We start from the raw sequence: 14,870 nt of genomic DNA, 5'->3' as shown, positions 1-14,870 counted from the left end.
TTCCGAAGCACGGATTACCTTACTTTCGGACAATTTGGTTACCAAACTAGGGACCACAAAGTAATTTTTGTGATATGTCCCCACCGGGAATCGAACCCGGGACCTCCAAAGCGTGAGCCCAACGCTCAACCACCACGCGACCACGGAGGTCGGTTGCCTGTTATGTAAATACTTAATACAAATGGTATGCAAATGTGGTTCAGTAGAGCTTCGTCATCGGCGATAAACACTAACCCTATTCCATACAGATTGTTTGTTCCAACAGGTGATCGAACTGTGTATTTACAATATGTATAACTAGCTTTTGCTCGCGACTTCGTCCGCGTGGCGTGTTATAAAAGAGATATCTTTGTGTGTGTGGGAGTGCATGTAAAATTTCAAGCATCTATGCAGTTTAGATTTTTTCATACAAATGTTTTTTCCCGCTAACTCCCGTTCCCGTGGGAATTTTGCAATATCCTGTTGCAACTAAGCTTTAAGTTTACTAAGGTACCTGCATGGCAAATTTCAAGCGTCTAACTTAAGTGGTTTAGATTTTTATACAAAACGATTTTCCCGCTAATTCCCGTTCCCGTGGGAATTTCGGGAATTTCTTTCCTAGTGCACCTCTACGATACCTAAGCTACGTCCCTTACAAATTTCAATTGCTTACGTTTAGCCGTTTAAGCTGTGCGTGGATATGTCAGTCAGTCAGTTTCTCCTTTTATATATTTAGAAGATTAATATTTATTTTGTAATTGTATTTGGTAATAAATGTATTCAATCTAAAACTGTATTTTAGATAGGTATAGATTTATTATTATTATTTTTAAAGACATAAATAATCGTTCGCAGGCACCTACTTCACTAGTGATCACAGTAATGAGGAGTCAACTTGCGACCACTTTTGATACCTACGTAATCCGGATGGATGGTTTACCCATCATTATGACCCGTCATGGTAGAGGATATAATTCCTCTGTCGATTTGTACAACATTTTTTTGTTTTGGTTTTCCCCGAAGGGCAAGGCAAAAGAAACTATGCCCATACAGCCATCTCTTATGTATTTTTTTCATGATGATGTTAATGAAATGATGAAAGGTGATAACAATGAATGAAAAAAAAACCTAAGCCCCCACCCTCGAGCAGACTCCTACTCCGAACCCCAAACGAATTAACTCAAAGGTCCGCATAAACTTTCGAGTTATAAAGCGGCTTGTAGGCACGAAGCGAAACTAGATAGGTACACTTTGTTTATTGAATATTCCGATATAATAACACTATCGCGAATGTCTTCCGACTAAATTAATGCGATCATTAACCACAAAACATTACTTCGTATTAATTATTTAGATTATTCAATGAAGAGCGCAACTGTCCCGTTCCCGTTCCCGCCAAAAAGTCTTATTGTATAACATTTCGCGAAGATAAGCAGCTGTGACAAACAGTGTTTTATTCGCTCCCACTACCATGCAAAAAAAAAAACGCAAGATTAAAAGTAATTAAATTACAAAAAAGTCTGCAGTTTAGAAAAAAAATAACTCATATTTTTTTGACCCAGTTGACAATGTCATAATAGCTAGAACTAGTGTCTGAGTTCACGGCTGTACAGTGACAGCCTTGAGTGGACTGTTGAACCTAACCAGTCATACATTATGTATGTATGGTTGCATCATGTGTATGGCCTCTAGTGATGTAGTGTCGTACACGCTTGAAATAAACCTGAGTTGAAAACGCAGATCTCGCAGAAATCGATAATAAAGAGTAATTGGATGGTTCTATGAACACTGGGTGTTGACAATTGCAACATAAAAATACCTTTTAAAAAAAAGGTTATAAAAATATTAATTATTTACTTTTTAAATTAATTTTGTATTCATCAATCTTCTCTTATTGTCGGACGTGTTTATAACCTTTGTAATTACCTACTAAAACTGAATTATATATATGCGAAGTGGCAAAACAATCAGCGTTTCTTTAATACAGTCTGCGAGTGGTGAAATAATCAATCCACACATATTTAAACACGGGGATCCATATCATTCGCGTCAAAGCAGAAATATTATAGACTACATACATATATACATAAACTCACGCCTATTTTCCACCGGGGTAAGCAGAGTAAGGACACACTTCTCTTGCTTCCACCACATTTATCAATCGCTCCATACACGCACGCCGGTTCAGAGTAGATCGTACTAAACCTTTTCTAAGGACATCTCCAATTTGGTCAATGTAAGTCCTTCTAGGTTTTAGGGTTAGGTGTATTATAGACTAAAAAACAATTAATTGATAGCTCTAACAGAAAGCACACGGAGATATAACATGAAAAAGTCTATCACAGTGAATGTACCAGGGGGATTCCTAAAAATATATGAAAAAAGTAGACAAAGTAACCCGCATTTACGGTACTCAGTTCATCTTGTGATGGATGTACCTTGTCGCAAGCTTATGTTTATGTATTGTCGTTAGTATTACATGATCTGTGGTATTGTATTGTATTGTCAGATATGTCTCATGTCCTCAGTGGGTCGAAGCGTCCAGGGTTCATATAGTGTCAGTGACATGAGTGAGTCAGTTTCGTGTTCAATAACAATTACAGTTTAAGGATCAATTACTTCATTAAAGTAGTTATTGCAGTAGCGGAACGTCTCAGGGTGTTAGTGATACCGTTCCGAATACTGAGGGGGATGATTTAGCTCATGATTTTGGGTTGATATTAAGAGGAATTTTCCGAACTATATCCCAATTCAGATGGTCAGAGCTTTTAAATCCATCGCAAGATGAACTAAGTACCCACACCTCACCGATTTTTCTGTTAGACCAACGTGGAGATGATACGTCCGTTTATCACAGAGAAATTATGTGGGTTGTGAGGTGGATTACCAACCTCATCAACCCTTGTGTCAGGGTTATTATTGAGCCGACAAAGGCCTCTGACATGCCTCTTGTAACGATTAAGTACTTACATTAGTAAGTATTAACCGAAACCAACGGCTTAACGTGCCTTGCGAAGCACGGATCATCTTACTTTCGGACAGTCGGGTGATCACCCGATAGGCTGATCAGCCTACAATATCCCACAGCCTACAAAGTGATTTTTGTGATCCGGGACCTCCAGAGCAGTCTGAATAATGTATTTATAATTGCAATACTAGTGTTAAATTGTCACTGTGGTAACATCACTACGGCGATTCCAAACAGAGACATGTCAAGAACGCGCGCTTAACTCACTTTAATGAGGTGACAAATGCGTGAGAAATAAAAACTTTACTGCACTGCACACTGCACTTCGATAATTGTGCTATAACCTCTAAATATTTTATGTAATTGTAAATATTTACATTAGCACCTGTCCATTTTATAATCGTTATATATATATATATATATATATATATATATAAAATGTAATTTTAAAACAAAAAAAATATCATTATCACTAATTTAAGAGCCACGCTCTCGTCGATGTAGCATTCTCAATGCTACTTTGGAAGGCAAGAGGGAAACCACTGCCAAATTAATAAAAAAAAATGCGTGCACTACACTGCGATTCAAAACAGGTATCACTGATGTAGGGCAAAAGTCCGTCAAACTAAAGTGGGACTTTCGAATGCATCCGGAGATCTGAAGGCGGGTATAGAAGTCGAGGAAGACCGTGTAAAAGATGGTGTGACGACCTCAATGCCTATCGGAGGAATTGGTCGGAGATCGCGCAAAGTGGAACGGAGTGGAAAAATCAAGGGGAGGCCTTTGCACAGCAGTGGGATCGAATAGGTTAGATAAGATAAACATAATTCTATAAATGCACCTAATCATCAAAATCATCATGTCCCTAGCATTATTCCATTTTTCACAGAGTCCATTTACCTAACCTGAAGATTTGACAAGCCCGGTTTTTTACAGAAGCGACTGCCAGTCTGACCTTCCAACCCGCGATGGGAAAACCGGCCCAATACAGGTAAGGTCACACACCTCCGAAAATGCATTTCTCGGGAATGTGGGTTTCCTCACGATGTTTTCCTTTACCGCTGAGCACGTGATAATCATTTATGATCCAAACGTGAATTCGAAAACAAATTTGACAATCATTGGTTTAGGCCTGTGTGGATTCGAACCTGCGACCTCAAAGTTAGAGGCAAGCGTTCTACCATGGCTCATAAATAAATGAACCTAATCAATTCACATAATTTAAAAGCTTCCTGAAAATTATCTTTCTTTGAAAAAAAGTTATAAAGTAAGAATTCGGCTAATGTACTTGTCTTTATTAGTGACTATATTTTTGAGTACCTACGTAAGTACTTAGATACTTACGTACATTTTATATAACATCATCAAGTTGGATATTAGGTACTCAAAGGCTTTTAGAGCGAGACGGCAAAAACAAATAAAACACTAACGATAATTGAAGACATTACAAAGAAAGAAAGAAAGGTATTCTATCCTTTATGAGTACCATTAAGGAGGAAATGAAGATTTTTCAATTTTAAACTAAAAATATAGAGTCATAAAACTGAGATTGCAATGAATAAAACGGTTGCTGCTTCGGGCGATTCATTTTCATTAACTGCGATTGTAAAATTAATGGATGTTATTAAGAAAAATGTGGAATTAACACGCGGAATATATCATTTGGGATTATAGTTTTTTTTAAAGCAAATTATCTTTCGGACGTGAATATATGATGGTTTGGTCATTTGTACATGGGTGGTGATTTCGAAGGTTTTACCAGGCGCCATGCTGTCTGAGATATGAAGGCATTTTTCAAACGTTTTGTCATTATTATTTTTTTGCTTATCTTTACAGTCGATAAAAATAAATAGCCTACGTATATACGTCTCATTTCTGGGCGCAATCTCCCCTCAATCAACCGCAGGGGTTTTTTTTGTAGATTTGCCGCAGATGACATTAACTACTTGGCCGGACAAATGGGGAGCGCTGAAGGCTCTCACCTGGTACGACGTTTAAGACAACATGCCTGAGGGTGCCCAGTTGGGCGCGAACCTCGGCTCAGGGCGTCGAGGAAAAATATTTGAAAGAATTAATCAGCTCTAGTGGGTCGATAGCAATAAGCGCTGATTGAGGGAAATCGTCGACCACGCCGGCGGGGTCGGTATCGGAGACCGGCAGGGGTGAACACCTTTAGATATAAGACATTTTGCGACCTGGACGTTTTGCGACCTGGACATTTTGCGACCTGGACATTTTTCTATGTGGATATTTTGCAAGTTGGACTTTCTGAACGTAAAGGATATATCTAGTTACATTAATTGAATAGATAAATAATTATAGTTGTACAATAATCTCTCAAACTTTGTCACTTTGCACTTAGAAAAAACACACACAAATGGAACAAATTCCGCGAATAGAAAATAAAAAATGGAGTCCCGTAGTATTTTTTTGTATAAAAATAAACTTCCTTTTATTACGATGCGCATTAGAAAGATTACGTGTAAAACCGCGCAGTCATCTGATGACTGTGAAGAAAGATAAATAAAGCACAACTTGAGATTATTTTGAAAGGTTCCGTGTAAATAACGTGTTCTTTAAGATGGAAAATGAAACATAAACATCGCGTAAGTACGACGAGAAAATATTTTGTAAAGTATAAGACTCTCCTGTGACATCATCATCATCAGCCCATTAACGTCCCCACTGCTGGGGCACGGGCCTTCCCTATAGATGGATAGGGAGATCGGGACTTAAACCATCACGCGGGCCCAGTGCGGATTGATGGTTATTAACGACTGCTAATGCAGCCGGGACCAACGGCTTAACGTGCCTTCCGATGCACGGAGGAGCTCGAGATGAAAACTTTTTTTTTGTGGTCACCCATCCTATGACCGGCCTTTGCGAAAGTTGCTTAAATTCAACAATCGCAGACCGAGCGCGTTTACCGCTGCGCCACCGAGCTCCTCGTGTACTAATAAACTAATCTTGTGTAAAAACAACAAATTAAAATACTAATACGGAACCCGCTTAGGTCCAAAGAGCAGGATTGATGGTTTTCTACCCCTTCTCCTGTGACAATGAATGTTTTTTTCTGAAGAGGAGGTAACTCGCGCGACAGGCTTTTAGAGTTAAAATTGAGCATAAGTAAAAGGTTTTTTATTCCCAGTGGTCTTATAAGGGACCCCAAATCGCACCGGGAAAGATTAAAAAAAAATGCTAAGCTGCGCGGAGGCCGGGGTCTTCAACCGAGGCTCGCTGTTTGGGAGGCCAGTCTTACCCCAGAGAGTAATAGTGCTATGCCAGAGAGTTTGGTACCATGTCACATTAACTTTTGTGACAAATTGAACTGTAAGTCTAACTAAATGTTAAATATGTTAGTGCGACAGAGTCCTAAAGTGGGTACATTATATTGCTCATGACTGTACGAGTATTAACTTGTGAGGACTTATAAACCTTAAAGCCATCCTTATCCTTGCCGATTACAGCATACTAACTATAAATTTGAACAAAGCACCATGCTTGTATCCTCAAAGGGGTAGGTAGGTAATAAAAAAAATATTTGGATGTAATTTTCTTCAATTTGTTTCAATGGTTTTCAATCCTAGTAAAAATTTAGACCACAATTTTTTACCTGGATTGAAACTAGCGAATGCATTGCAAGATCACGTGGTTTACTTGGTATTCGCTGTAAGTCGACGATAAGAAGATAATCCCTAAAATCAAGTTGTCAAAGTTTCCTTAAAATACACTTCGCGAACATCTCCAGAACTCCTTAACGACAGACAGACACTTAATGAACAAAACATAATTCAATGGCTTTTGTTCATAAGTAGGCTCCTTGGGGTCCCATCTCTCTAGAACAGTAGAATATAAATAGAATAGAATATGTTTATTTATCAAAAAACTTAAACATGTATACTGTATATGTGTGTGTGTATGTGTGTGTGTAATGTGTATTACTGGTGGACCCCGCACTAAGGAAACCTAACACTTTTATTACACCAGCGAACTAACCTAACCTAACACTTTTATTACACCAGCGAGCTAGCCATTAAAAAAAGTAGTAAAAATTATAACATATTATAGTACAATTTAGAATAACAAAAGTAATAGAAAACAATAAAAAAGTTACATTTTATAGGTAGGATACATTTGAAAAAGACAAATTTATTTGAATTTAAATTAATTTTAAGTAAATAATTTTAATTTAAATTGAATTTATTTTATATGCAGTTTTCACTAACATAGTTGCACTAACGCTGGCCTAACAGAAAGCTCCTCGTTGAGGTGTGGGTATTTAGTTAATCTTGCGATAGATGCCTTTGACTATAATAAGGTGGTGTCCAACTAGACTAATAACTTACTTTTTTGAGTTACACTTCAGCCATGTCAGGGGCCTTTGGCGGCTCAGTAATAACCCTGACACCAGGGTTGTGTATGGGACATACCTAATAGTCTACCATTTATGTTCAGTCACATCTCTAGCGCGAGAAAACCAACGCGTCTCAATGTTTGGATCTTGTAATTTAATATAATTATCCTAAGTAATACAGTTCATTCAATTATTTCTGTGGGGTTTTATTACAATTACCAGCGCTCCCTACAGGTTGATGAGGTTGGTAATCGACCTCACAACCCACGCGATAAGAAGAAAAAACTTTTTGCTAAACATCAAAACGCGAAATTACTATGGAATTTGTATGGAAAATCAACCTGTGACGTCATAGAAAAACGTGACAAAATGTCGCACTTATTATTACATTTTTCTTTATCAAAATTCATAAATAATTTGAATAAAAAAAACTTTTTTGTCGCCTTCTTAAAAACTTTTGTCTTTATTTAGTCCTTTATCTTTGACATAAGAAACTACCCAATTGGTATTTAGTTGTGAGCTTATGATATGTTGTGTTCATTTGCCGATAAAGAAAAACAGCCTTACCTATTAGTAGTCGATTAGGAATCGATCCCTAATTCGAAACACACGACTCCCAGAGGGATTCGTTACCGCACTAATTAAATGCAGTCGCCATTCATCCGACCCTACAGTACCACGGCTATATGTACTATACCGTACCGTGTAGTTCGTTCTATTTGAGCAAATTACATCACACATATGACAATGGATCTGGATATAATCTCGTTTGACGTGTCTGGTGGTGAATACAATGGACACGCGCTCGACCACAAATGAATTCGTAATTCCGTAGGGATGGGACTGTGTCGACTGGTATTTATAGAGTATAATCGAAAATTCGTCGCTGACGTCGCAAACTGACGTATTTCAAATTTTTGGCGGATCTGATTTGCACCTTATGCTATTGTCAATAAGACACAAATTATTTTAGCAGAAAATTGCAGATACGTCTGTTTGCGACGTCAGCGACGAATTATTGAATTGGTGCGTTAAATTCAAAGAGCTTGTGATAGAAATGGGCTACGTTTGCGTATAGCGACAATTGCCAATCTTTGTACCTAAGTACTTAAATCATTTTATTTTGATCCTTATGAGGATTATGTGAAACAATAAAGTGGACTACTGTGGTAGTAGTTAAATTATGTAAGACTTGTCAAATAACGAAATAAATTTAAAAATAGTTTTTTTTATCTAGACTTGCCCGAAGGCATTGACGACGAGTCGATTGAGTTACTACTTATGTTAAGGACTTATGAAAAAACTTACCTACTTTTATTTTTTAATTATTGACTTTTCTCTCGTTGTTAAGGATGACTGGGCCATTGTACGATATGTACTTACCTGAAACAAGAACAATTTAAATGAATATTTGATGCACATTTTGAAAAATATTCTAAATATAAAAACATTGTTAAAAGTTGAAATAAAAACACGCGCATGCGTACTAGTACAGTCATGAGCAATATAATGTACCCACTTTAGGACTCTGTCGCACTAACATAATATTTGACATTTAGTGACACTTACAGTTTAATTTGTCAAAAAAGTTAATGTGACATGGTACCAAAGTGTATACATATTATTATTAATACTAGTGACCGTACGACTATGCTACGACATGCAAATAATATATTGATATTTGTTAAACTTAAAAATAAAAAAGAACATATTTTTAATAGAAAAATATACCTCGGTATAGTATACTAATAAGTACTCGTACTAGCAACATAATACACCTGTTACTAATAACGGACAACCCTACACATTCAGCGAGAACAAAACCAGCAAATTACCCCCCAGTCCACTATTAACCTTTAACACGTTTAAGCAGAGTTTAAATTCCTGTAGAGCACAATTTTGTCTTTTACAAAAATGTATTTTGCGTTTACTGTAAGCTTTTTGTATGTTAGTTTAGAGTTGAAAGTGGTTTGGTTAAGTGATAGCAGTTTGTGGTGAATTCCTGTATCGTAGTGGGTGCATCCTTGACGAGTATTGCAAGGCAAGGGACCCGTGCTTTAATTGATAAAAGGCTGGCAAGTGCTCTTTGGACCTAAGCGGGTTCCGTATTAGTATTTTAATTTGTTGTTTTTTACACAAGATTAGTTTATTGGCGCAGCGGTAAACGCGCTCGGTCTGCGATTGTTGAATTTAAGCAACTTTCGCAAAGGCCGGTCATAGGATGGGTGACCACAAAAAAAAAGTTTTCATCTCGAGCTCCTCCGTGCATCGGAAGGCACGTTAAGCCGTTGGTCCCGGCTGCATTAGGAGTCGTTAATAACCATCAATCCGCACCGGGCCCGCGTGATGGTTTAACGCCCGATCTCCCTATCCATCCATAGAGAAGGCCCGTGCCCCAGCAGTGGGGACGTTAATGGGCTGATGATGATGATGACACAAGATTAGTAGAATATTTTACAGTACAAACTAATGAAGTAGTTTTTTCTAAGTTAATAGTACTAAGTAGATTAAATATATAAATATACTACATATACAAATACGTACGTATACGTATATAGGTACGTGGGTTTTATTTAACTTTAAATAGTTATACAAGTGGAAAAACCGTCTAACGTCACAACTTTGGACACAACACAGAAACCAATAGGTTCTAACTTACATTAACTTTAATTCCCCTATATATACAAAATTAACATTAGTTTAAAAAAATATCTCTTGAAACAATAAAACTACTTTCAGAAAATGACTTCGTGCTATAATTATTAACAAAGAAAGTTACTCAGTTTTTTCCTTCTCCTGTAAAGTTAGGTCTGTGTAAGATAGGAGTATTTGCCTCTTCCCCGTCGATATTATTATTATAAACAGCCTATATACGTCCCACTGTCGGACACAGGCCTCCCCGCAATCAACCGAAGACCTATGGAGTACTTATACTCTACCACGCTGCCCTGCTGGTTTAACGTGCTTTCCGAAGCGCGGAATCATCTTACTTTTTCGGACAACCGTGAATTATTCAGTGGTTATTTATTGTACAAAAAACTAAATCACTTTCGATGCTCTATTTCGATCTTATTATTAGAATGAGAGGGAACCATTTAAACTTTTGACCGACTTCAAAAAAAGGAAGAGATTCTCAGTTCGACAGGTTTTTTTTTATGTATGTTCCGAGATTATTATTTTTAGTGAAAACAGGCTTACAGGAAAGTATCCTTAAAGTTCTTGTCAACAATAATATCCTTACTCTGGCACTTTACTGATTTCCCGAAAAATAACATAATCGAGTTACGAGGGTCTCTCCACGGAACTCTAAAAAAGGGTCCTTCTATAAATACCCAAGGGTTCTGCTGGCTTAGTAACATTGTAACCCGGTTTATATCGAGTTCTTTATCGCTTTATCCTGGACATGATAATACGAAGATGCGAGTTGCTACTGCAGATAAGGTAGTTCTTGTTTTTATGCGAAACTAGTGGGGTAACTAGTTTGAACTGGTAATACGGTCTGAGACTGGTCAGGGATGTTAGTAAAAAGCTAGTGCCTGATACTTAAAACTTATCCGGAAACTAGGCTCCCAATATCAGAAAATAATTATGTCATCATAGTGGCTTACGTTTCTCTTTTGTTGTATGTTTTCAACGGCCTTGATGGTCCAGTGGTTTGACTCACGTTGGGCTCACGATCCGGAGGCCCCGGGTTCGAATCCCGGTGGGGACATATCACAAAAATGACTTTGTGATCCCTAGTTTGGTTAGGTTATTACAGACTGATTACCTGATTGTCCGAAAGTAAGATGATCCGTGCTTCGGAAGGCACGTTAAGCCGTTGGTCCCGGTTACTACTTACTGATGTGTATGTAGTCGTTACATGAGCCATGACAGGGGACTTTGGCGGGTCAATAATACCCTGACACCAGGGTTGATGAGGTTGGTAATCCACCTCACAACTCACACGATAGAATAGAAGAGTAAAAAAAAATTTAATAGTTAGTGCGATATTTTGTCACGTTTATCTGTGACATCCCAGGTTGCTTTTTCATACAAATTCCATAGTAATTTCGTGTTTTGACGTTTAGTGAAAGTAACTGATTTGACCAGTTGGAAACTACCCTATTGGGGTATACGTACTCGTATAGTAGTGAGCTCATGTTATGTTAGTTAAAGTTATATTGGGAGAACTTTTAGGTATATTTAGGTGTATATACAGGGTATTAGTAACATCGTAACGAATACTGAGGGAGATGATTCAGACCATGATTCTGAGTTAATAGCAAGTGGAATTTTCAAGAATAATGAGCTGAATCATCCCTCTCAGTATTCGTTACGATACATTGTTTTAAGTTTACGCGGTCGAAATATCGGGAGTCTCATATCCCCATTTAAACGCGGTAAGAACCCGTTATTATGTGTTTTAATTATTCGTTACGATGTCAATAATACCCCCTACAAGTACATACAGGTAGCGATACAAGTAGGTATGGATGTTAGTGACACCGTAACGAATACTGAGGGGGATGGTTCAGACCATGATTCTGAGTTGATATCAAGGGGAATTTTCAGTCGGAAAATTCATGAAAAATTTAGTGTTTTTTATTTTTTTCAGTTCCATCCTTTTGCGACGAAAAATTACACTTGATATCAACTCAGAATCATGGTCTGAATCATCCCTCAGTTTTCGTTACGATGTTACTAACACCCTGTATATACCCTGGACGCATTTCTTGCTATTACTTTACTTCCACCCAAAGAAGACAGTTATGGATTAAATTGAAACAGAGACGTCCTGCCTTTTTCTCTTTCCTACAAAAAAGTTTCCAAAGCAATCGCGGTTAATGGAAAACTTACAATGTTAGAATAAGCCACGTCAAAACGGAAATACGGAAAACTGACTTAATCCGATACCTTAAGTCACACCCCGGACACTTCTTACAAACAACCTCGTTTTACACAGACACTACACATTGACATTATCGCACACGCGCATCTGTGTGTGTGACGTCTGACACCATACTGTTCAAGTCTAAACTATGTTCGAGAGGGGGTGAGGTAAACCTAGCTCAGAAGCTGGTGGACAGCGGAGACGCTAGTCGCATGTCTTTCCCTCAGCGTTACAGATTCCGATGTGGTAGTAGTTTTACAGCTAGTTACATAATAATTATGTAATTTAATTTTTGACGTTCAAAAAGCGCTAACTTTGTAAGCCAATTTTGAAAAATAAATATTTTTGAATTTGAATTTTTGAGAGTTGCCGTTCTATACGTAGTATTATTCCTTATTCTATTTTAAAGGTTAGGTAATAAAGCTCTTTTTACATAAGTTCTGCGCCTTTTTACCGCCGAGAACACTGAGATGGACACATCTCAGAGCTTGATGCGTACAAAGCCAAGCCAAATCAGCTTTCAATGTTTTAATCAAGCGTCAATGATTCCATACAAAACTATTTTTCTAACCCTCAAACAAATATTAGCGCCATTACTTCCGTAGGAAGAATATAATTATTTATTACTTAACCAAAACTTAAACTAAAACACAAACACAAAACTTAAACTTATTGTCTATTGTATTGATACATTTCATTACATTTCTTAGAATAGAACACGTTCAGCTGCTTCTCTTCCCGGGCATGTCGTAAAAACCGACAGAGGGATTGTGTCCTCTAACATGATGGACTAATGTTATGGGCGATAGGCTGATCCCTTATCACCATAAGGTTCATCATATCCATCTTTGGAATTCGTATCAACAGTGGCTGCAAGTTGTCTTTGATTACTTGTGGCTCTGCCCACCCCATTAGGGATTACGGGCGTGAGTTTATGTATGTATGTATGTTAGAATAGAATAGTATAGAATATAATAGTTTATTTGCCAGAAAACAGTACAATAAGATGTTGTTACAATTTTATGTCCAGTGTTTTCAGCTTACACGTAAGCATGCAAAAATCAAATCGTCGCCAATATATAGTAACATATTATACATCAATGCCTGTAGTGGTGGTATCTTTGATTACATTTTACGTCACTCCGCCTGTCAGTTGCAAGCCGATATTAAACATAAAGTGAGCCATAAAGATAATATCACTCCGTGAGGGGTGCGCAGAAGAATGCGGTGAGGCTCGACGCTGTAATATTGATGCAACTTTGCGGTTACTTTCGACATTTATTTTGCGTATCGACGTAAATATGCATGTATACATTATAATGATAAAGGTAACATACACATATATTTATAAACAGCCTATATACGTCCCACTGCTGGGCACAGGCCTCCCCTCAATCAATCGGAAAGCATTTTAAGACGTTGGTCCCGGTTACTACTTACTGATGTAAATATGTAGTCGTTACATGAGTCATGACACGCCTTTGGCGGCTCTATAGTAACCCTGACACCAGGGTTGATGAGGTTGGTATTCCACCTCACAACCATCACGATAGAAAAAGAAGGTGACTATATCCCTTACTGATGTCGTGTTGGTGGGGAGAGTTGCCGTTCTTTTTTTTTTGTTTTTTGACGTGACTTATTGTAGATTTGCCGCAGATGGCATTAACTACTTGGCCGGACAAATGGGGAGCGCTGAAGGCTCTCACTCGGTACAACGTTTAAAACAACAGGTCTGAGGGTGCCCAGTTGGGCGCGAACCTCGGCTCAGGGCGTCGTCTGAGGAAAAATATTTGAAAAGGTGCCGTTCTATACGTAGTATTTTTCCTTAGTCTATGACTAAAGTAAGACCCAGAGTAAGGTCAGCCCCGATACGAATTGGTGGGGGGGCGGAGAGTTGCCGTTCTACGTAGTATTATTCCTTATTCTATGGCTATACGTTCCAGAAGCATCCTTCCCACTCTCTCTTCATACAATAAGTATATACAAGGGCGTAACATTCCCTTTGTTTCCTTATTCGGTGACAAACACACAGACAATCGCACTGCACTTTATTGTTGTCCGTATAATGGACGACGGCTCTGGCTTGACCTCTGATGTCACCCTTTAATGCCTTTGTGCAAACGTTGGTTGGGAATTTATTGTCGTGTGGAAGTAAAAATGATACCATAAGCTCACATTATCCCAATTGGGGTAGTCAGAAGTACATCCATCTCAAAATTAAAATGTATCTTTGGATCTCTCTCTCTCTCTATTTAAGAGCTGCGCTCTTGTCGGTGGAGTAATCGCCATTCATCTCTTCTTCCCGCCAAAACCTTCACCTCCCGATACGACACGACCTGCACCTTCTCTTTTATTTGTTTCATAAATGTTATCCTAGGTCTACCCCTTCCTCTCTTCCCTTCAATTTTTCCTTCTTCTTTTTGTATCTTTGGATATACGCTAGATATCATCGCTCCATGGCTGGCGGATGGTAATCATTCATTCATCATCTCCCTAGCATTATCCCGTTTCTCACAGGGTCCGCTTACCTAACCTAAAGATTTGACAGGTCCGGTTTTTTACACAAGCGACTGCCTAGTTAGTTAGTGGGCTCTGTTTTCCGCATTTAGACTCTAAGGTGGCCCATTATGCGTGTAATTGTTGACTACGTAAGCCAACCTAACTCCTTCCAGAAGCTCAGAAGCCTCCTAGGGTTT

The 14,870-nt window shown here is 38.2% G+C and overlaps 1 protein-coding gene across 2 annotated transcripts in view; it reads right to left on the bottom strand.

Moving 5' to 3' along the window:
- LOC126371698 (uncharacterized) overlaps window positions 1-14,870 on the bottom strand; it is a 124,225-nt gene that overhangs the window by 50,430 nt on the left and 58,925 nt on the right. Inside the window, exon 2 of one of the 2 annotated variants that reach the window (XM_050017003.1) lies at window positions 8,610-8,684. The exons of the other annotated variant lie outside the window; for it this stretch is intronic. Within the exon in view, the coding sequence (XP_049872960.1) occupies window positions 8,681-8,684 (4 nt within the window). The 3' untranslated portion in view covers window positions 8,610-8,680. Of the gene's footprint in view, window positions 1-8,609; window positions 8,685-14,870 lie in introns of those variants that run through there. 2 annotated transcript variants of the gene reach the window in all.

The sequence above is a fragment of the Pectinophora gossypiella genome, chromosome 13 (assembly GCF_024362695.1).
Source record: "Pectinophora gossypiella chromosome 13, ilPecGoss1.1, whole genome shotgun sequence".
NCBI lineage: Eukaryota > Metazoa > Arthropoda > Insecta > Lepidoptera > Gelechiidae > Pectinophora > Pectinophora gossypiella.
The sequence above is the reverse complement of the archived record's forward strand: the minus strand, read 5'-3'. Positions and strand labels throughout refer to the sequence as shown.